The sequence below is a fragment of the Phaethon lepturus genome, unplaced genomic scaffold (assembly GCF_000687285.1).
Source record: "Phaethon lepturus isolate BGI_N335 unplaced genomic scaffold, ASM68728v1 scaffold6522, whole genome shotgun sequence".
Taxonomy (NCBI): domain Eukaryota; kingdom Metazoa; phylum Chordata; class Aves; order Phaethontiformes; family Phaethontidae; genus Phaethon; species Phaethon lepturus.
Genome location: NW_010524002.1, coordinates 82,296 through 89,326, shown reverse-complemented (window position 1 = coordinate 89,326; position 7,031 = coordinate 82,296). Strand labels below are relative to the sequence as shown.

General features: G+C 36.6%; 1 protein-coding gene across 1 annotated transcript in view; it reads left to right on the top strand.

The window, feature by feature from the left end:
- Window positions 1-341: 341 nt before the first annotated feature.
- The window catches only part of LCORL (ligand dependent nuclear receptor corepressor-like), a 28,349-nt gene continuing 21,659 nt past the window's right edge, over window positions 342-7,031 (top strand). The window contains exons 1-3 of the mRNA XM_010282300.1: window positions 342-426; window positions 6,221-6,300; window positions 6,568-6,697. Coding sequence (XP_010280602.1) covers window positions 342-426; window positions 6,221-6,300; window positions 6,568-6,697 — 295 coding nt within the window. The remainder of the gene's footprint in view (window positions 427-6,220; window positions 6,301-6,567; window positions 6,698-7,031) is intronic.

Genomic DNA, 7,031 nt, shown 5'->3' with positions numbered 1-7,031 from the left:
TTCTCCATACATGATTTTAATTCTTAGTGTTAAGAGAGAGACTACTTAACTTATGTAGAGCTATGAGGTTAATCCTCCCACCTTTAAGACTCTGTGGTGGTTATTTTAAGTCTAATGAGGTTGTTGGGGCACAGCTTAATAGGCTGATTGTGTGCAGATGGCAGTTGCCTTGTCTTATTTTTATCTTCTAATTCTGTTGAATAGTACTATAGTTGGAAGGAGAAACTATTTGTGTGATAAATGTAACAATTTCAGGAATTGCTCTCAGAATTTGAGAATACTTGTTGCCAGTGTTCTCAAATTTGCTTTCTTTTTAAGAAACTTTTGATTTACTGTTTTAAATGTTTCTTTTGTCTCCAGGTTTTGAAAGTATTTTAGAAGGGCTTTATGGACCAAGGCTACGAAGAGACCTCAGTTTATTTGAAGGTAAATGAGCCAGCTTTTAGTGCAATGACATTATTTTATTAGTTTTTCTTTTTTAGTTAAAAGTAGTTTAAAGTATGTATTGAATTCTAAAAAGGAAATCGTCACTTGTTTTTCTTTCTAATGTTTATTTCATCATGTTCTTGTCAATACTGTGCAAAGGCAAGATACTAGGTAAAATGGTACCTAGGTTTTGTTCCTATGCAGGGAAATTTTGGATTAGCTAAGCTTTCCTGAGAAGCTCTCATGAGAAAGTTCTACTTTTCTGGAATAATCCATCCTCTACTTCATTTTTTGGACACCTTTTAGAAAGGGAAGACAAGCTGCTCGGGTTCCTATTGACATTAATCGGAAAAAGGAAGTTAATGAGTGCTAGTGTGGTTTTCTTGGTAGTGGTCAAGAAAATGAAAGCTTTTTGTATATTTTTATGTCTTTATATATGTATTTTTAAAATAAAGCTCTTTATATATATTTGTATATACATTAAAAGTATTTATATGTTTAAGAGTATGTGTATATATCTAAAAATATATATTTTCCATTACCCTTACAAGACTTAGCCTTATTCCAAATGGGTTTGGTTTTGTTGGAATAGCTGTCAATAACACCTGAGTCTTTAGTTAAGTATGAAATGATTTATCAGTCTTTAACAAAAGCAGAGGAGGAAAATCTAGCACAAAATTGCTTTGAAGCGTAGAAGGAAGTCTTCTGTCAAGTTCATTTTCAAAAGTGATTTTACTTTGGAGCAACTGTAGAAGAGACGGAGGAGTGTTAGGTTGGGATGCTCACCTTACCTTACTGTTTTTGTTTAGTTTTCATGGATATAGCATCTGTAACTTCAGTAATCCCATTTGAAATTGCCATGTTTGATACAAACAGAGTAGACGCAGACCTTGTAGTATAGGCTGCAAGGCTATTTCTAATTTGAGGTTTGAATTGCATTATAAAGATTAATACAGAACGCTTGAGTAACATTTTTTATAAATCTTTCCACTATCATAATTTAAGTGCCGCTTTTCACTTTAAATAATAATACTAAGATACAGTGTAAATAATTTGCCTTGGTTAACAAAACATATGGTTGGTAGAATTGGAATCAGAACCCAAGTTTTTAGACCTTAGCAACATGCCTAAATCACTGCATCTTGTAAGGTGTCTATTTTTCTCATCATAACCACTGAACCAGTACTGTCAATATGCAATATTATGCCTCATTAGCAAGAGTGTATGTTTCTTTTAACAAACCTCAAGAAATTATATAGCTTGCTTATCCAGAAATGTGTGGAAATCAGCTGAAATACATGCCGTTTAGCTACAGTAGCACTTTTTCTCTTACATGCTGGTTTTATGTGTTGTTTGTAGCATAGAAAAAAAAAAGGGGGTATAAAATGTAACATACGAGTGTGTTGATTGATATATTTCTTCCTTAGTTCTGTCTCAAAATAGTTTTTGGTCTGTAGATAAAATTATTGTATTATATTCTCTCAAAGTTGCTTAAGAGAATAATAAATTGTAATGACAAATTTAAATGGTAAAAGGTATGCTTCAGATTTACTAGGTTTTTTTACTTTTCAAATACAATATCTTGTAAACCTCAGAAACAATCTTGCTTAGAAGCCAAACTAATTGAACTGAAACAGCCATCCATGACAACAGATAGTTACCTGAAGATGATGAGATTTTTTCCGTTATCTTGAAATTCTTATATGATGTATATGTAGGACTTACCTTGAGCTTGTTTAAATGGTTCTCGTCACTTCTTTTATTCAGCAGCAGGGTTTTTTTTCCTGACTGCTTTGATAGTGCAGCTTCTGGTTGCGTAGGTGTCAAGTTCTATATCTTGGCATCTGACCTTGGTCATGCTCTGAAGGAGCTTGAGACTTCCTGTGTCATGGAATCCTTAGGGCTTCCTAGTACTTTGCTTATACCTGTTTTCAGCTAAGTAGATTCCCAGGTAAATTGTTATTCTACATTCTGGTTCTGGATATTTAGCTAAACTGTTACAAATCTTTTCCTCTAATCATCTGGTATGTGTGTATTTTCTTTTTTGGGACTATGTGCTGGGGTTCTGTTCTCTTGTGGAAAAACAGTGTCTTGTGGGAGAAAAGCTGCTTTCTCATCATTCTTTCTCTGTCAGGAAGAAAACTCTATACAGGTTGAAAGTATTATTTGAGGGTGTTTTATTTTTCCTTAGGTTGTTCTGGAATGTTTATTCATATATAAAGTAATGGGGTGAAAAATTATATTAGAAATATAACTGTCTAATACCATTCAAGTTTTTATGAAATTAAAAAGATGAGGGAACATGATAAACACCTCAGATATTCTAATGGACTTATTAGGAAGCAGTAGTGCCATATAAAAAGAAAAGGGGGATGATTTGTTCAGAATTGTGACAAATACCTGGCAAATTTATTGGGACATTGTAATAAAAATGCAGAAAATACTGGAAAGTAAGGGTTGACTTCTTTTAAGCTATCATATTTAGATTTACTGGACAATTATTTCACATTTGAAGAGGTAAACATGGAATCTATTCAGTACTACATATGTCTGTATTTATTTAATTCAAGATGACTCCTTGGGGAAAAATGCTTTGGGGAAACAAAGATTTGAGTGGCTTAAGAAATGAAAAAAAGTGTTCGTTATTGTCAAAGTTGGCCATTTTTTAATTAAAAAATGGAAACAGGTTTAACAGCTTTTTACTAAATGAGTTTGGTTTCAAGTAATGATCTGTATCATGCTTAGTATTAAAATGCTCTTTGCATAGTCTTAACAACTTTTTCTCATGGGCTAGCTAGTGTTGTAGGTTGTCACTACAATTTTCATCAGCTGTCCCCAAGCAAGATAAAATGGGGAGGGGAGATGATCATGATCCTAAAGTGAATGCAGCTAAGAGGAAGTTTGTTCTGCTCAAAGTGCTATCTGTGCCTCTGATCTTTCTGCGAGTATGGTTGTCTACCTCTAGTTAAAAACTAATGCTGCTCTCAGTATGCTTTCTGTGGTGGTGACCTGAGATTGCTGGATGCCTGGCATTTGATATATCTGGTATACATCTGCTATCTGATGGCAGTTTTGCTTAGCTCACAGTTGTACATGGTTTATACTTTTCTTAATAAATTTAGTGTTATGTAGAGCTGATGTTTCTCAAGGTTTGCTTTTTTTGGTGACGCACAGCGATTGTTCTCTAGTTAGACTTTTAACAGTGGAACTTCAGGATTCCGAGGCAGAAGAATTTCTCTGAAAATATAAAACCTGTCTTGGAGTTATGCACGGAATCCCAACATTCATAAGTAGATTTATTGTCGTTGCAAGGAAAACTATGAAAACATGAATTTGTTATGAAAGAATAGTGTGGGGTTTTTTCATTTGTGGACATCTTAAAGGAAGAGCTCTAACAGGCTGGGACAGCTAGACGAGTTCAGCAAAAACAGCTCATTATTTTTTGTTACTGTCCATTCAGGAAAAAATCCTTCCTGCCTATGGAAGCATATAACACGTTGTTAATACAGAATTCTGTTCTAAATTAGCATTTTAGAGCTGAGTAAACTAGATTTAAATAATAATAGAATTACTTGGATTATGTTTGCACTCAACTTAAGAACCTCATTTTTTCAGATTAATTTTATTTCTGATGCCCCTGTGATAATATATTTAAGAAAGAGTAAAAGCTCAGTAGCTGCGGGGGAGGGAGCGGAGAGCGGGAAACAACCCTGCACCCAGCGAGGTCAGAGAAGGGAGAGGGGAGAGGAGGTGCTCCAGGTACCAGAGCAGAGATCCCCTTGCAGCCCCTGGAGGACCACACCGGGACAGATACCCACAGTGCAACCCATGGAGGACCCCACAGTAAAGTAGCTGGAGATGCCCTGAAGGAAGCTACAGGCTCATGGAGAGCCTGTGCTGGAACAGGCTCCTGGCAGAAATTGCTGCACGTAGAGAGAAGCCCACACAGGAGCAGGTTTTCTGGAGTGAACTGTGGGCCTGTGGAGCGGTCTTTCCCTGAAGGACTGTGCCCTGTGGAGAAGACACATGCTAGAGGAGTTTGTGAAGAACTGCAGCTGTGGGAAGGACCCACACTGGAGCAGTTCATGAATGCCTGTAGCCTGTGGGAAGGACCCCATGCTGGAGCAGGGGGAAAATGTGAGGAGGAGGGAGAGGCAGAGAGGAACTGTTCTGACGACAAGCCCCTCTTCCCCATCCTCCTTGCACCATTTGGGGTGGGGGTGGGGGTAGAAGAGTCAGGAATGAAGGAGTGAAGTTGAAGCCAGGGAACAAGGGGTAGTAAGGTGGTTTTAGTTTTGCCTTTCCCATTATGAAAATCAGTTTTTATTTGCAATAAATGAAATTAATTTTCCACAAGTTGAGTCTGGCTTGCCTGTGACAGTAATTGGTAAGTGATCTCCCTGTCTTTATCTTGACCCACAAGTTTTTTCATATTATTTTCTCCCTCTGCCCTGTTGAGAAGGGGGAGAGAGCTGCTGGGTGGGATTGGCAGCCAGCCAAGGTCGATCTGTTACTGAAAGCAGATAATGTCAAGAACCTCCTTAAGAGAACTGTGATTGTAATTTAGTGGTACAAAGAAAAGGAGGAAATATATTTGGTAATTAATAAGGGGGAGGGGGAAATGTTGCTTAGGTTGTAAGTACATGAACTGGAAATGAATGGGATGGAGAGGAACCTTGGTGTTGTAGTTTATCAGGTTCACAGTCACCTGCCAAAATGCTGCGGCTGTAATAGACTTATGCACAACTAGGATAGCGTAGGAAAAGTACTGTCTACAGTTTAAGAAACTTTGGTGTAAATGTAAAAGAAGGGCATCATCTTGGTCACCTTTGTGCAGGAAACAGGTGTTCAAGTGAGAATGGTGCAGAAAAGACGGGGTTGAATCTCATGAGAGAAAACCGAGTGGATTAGGTTAGCCTAGCAAAATGAAGTGTAAAGCGGGTATATTCTCTGTAAATACATCAAGGTGCTAAATACCCATGAACAATAACGGTTTAGGTATGAGAATGCCACAAAAACAAAGTGGAGTAACTTGCCATGAGTAAATTTAAACAAGAAAGTGGAAGGTTAATTTTAACTGTTAGCAGTGGTTTGGGAAAAGCTTTAAAACAAGTCGTGGTTTGGTAAGAGAAGAGTATGTGATGGAAAACTCTTAGCTTTTGAAATGGAGCTTAACAACTTGTTTAAAGAAAATAGATACCGTGTCTTCATTCAGTAGGAGAAGACAATCGATATAGGTGATCTGTTTAAGTCCTATATTCCCTCAAGTCTAAAGTATGTCTTCCGATAAAACATACATTTTAAAGTTTTGTAAATACATCAAGTGCTACAAGTGACTATAGGGTTTTGGTTTACTTGTAGTGATGGTATAAAGAAATTAAAATACTGCAAGTACAATACATGTAGCTCAAGTGGCGAGGAGTCCATATCCTAATTCCTAGCTTAGTTTGCTACAAGTTTGCACACTTTTGTTAAAAGGAATGGTGGCTGAAATTCAGAGCTTTATTTACAGTATACAGATGCCTCCAGTAACTGTGAAAGGTAATCAGTTGAAATGTATGAGTTTTACCTTTCCTTCTAGGAAAGGTGCCCTCAGCTATTTGAAAGCTGAGCCATGTGAGCCAGACAAGACTTCAGAAATGTCTGAAGCATTGAATACTATTGACTACATTGTACCAATAAGTGCATATTAGATTATGATGGAATTTATTTAAGAGAATTGTAGGATGTGTATTTTGTTCTCAAAATCCATTTTTACTTGTTTAAAACATCTAGTTTTTTTTCTTCTTTTAAGACTGTGAGCCAGAAGAGCTAACTGACTGGTCTATGGATGAGAAATGTTCCTTTTGTAATTTACACAAAGAAACAGTCAGTGTAAGTATGAACATGATACAAGCATGACTCCCCAACACCCAATTTTTGGTATGAAAGTAAGAATCAGAGAATTGAATTTTGCAAATAGGTTAATACTGCATTTTGATTTAAGATACTTTGGCTATGAGAGGGCGTGAGGTGGTTTGGCTTCATAGTAAATTTCTTTTTAGTGGTTCTTTTTCACTCAATAGCGCAATAATTACTTGTAAATTTTACTACCAATAGACTAACTTCTGAAAGATGTTATAATCTTCATATGTCTTCTAGGATCGTGCATCAGTTATTGGTTCTTCACAGTCAACACCTACAGAGGAACTGTCATCTCAGGGCCAGTCCAACACTGATAAGATTGAATGCCAAGCAGAAAACTATCTAAATGCACTCTTTCGAAAGAAAGGTAATAAAAGCATGTCTTTTATATTAAGAGAGATGACACAAATCAAATTATTTAGGGTTGATTTTCATTCTCAAGTAGTTTTTATTTATCTGCTAAATGCTGTTTCTCTTCTTTATTCCTTTGGTTTCCCTTAATCTTTTTCTTTGCTTACTTGAATCACCAGATGAACCACTACTCCTATTTGCCATTGCTGTTAGTCCTATTGCGTTGTGTGTCATTCTCTTGAATCCCTGTTTATTATATTGTTTTTTTTACCATGAGCTGCTACTTTGTTTTCATGCCAACTTCAGATGCTATTCTCTGGAATTTTACACATTTGAACATTTTCTGTTCC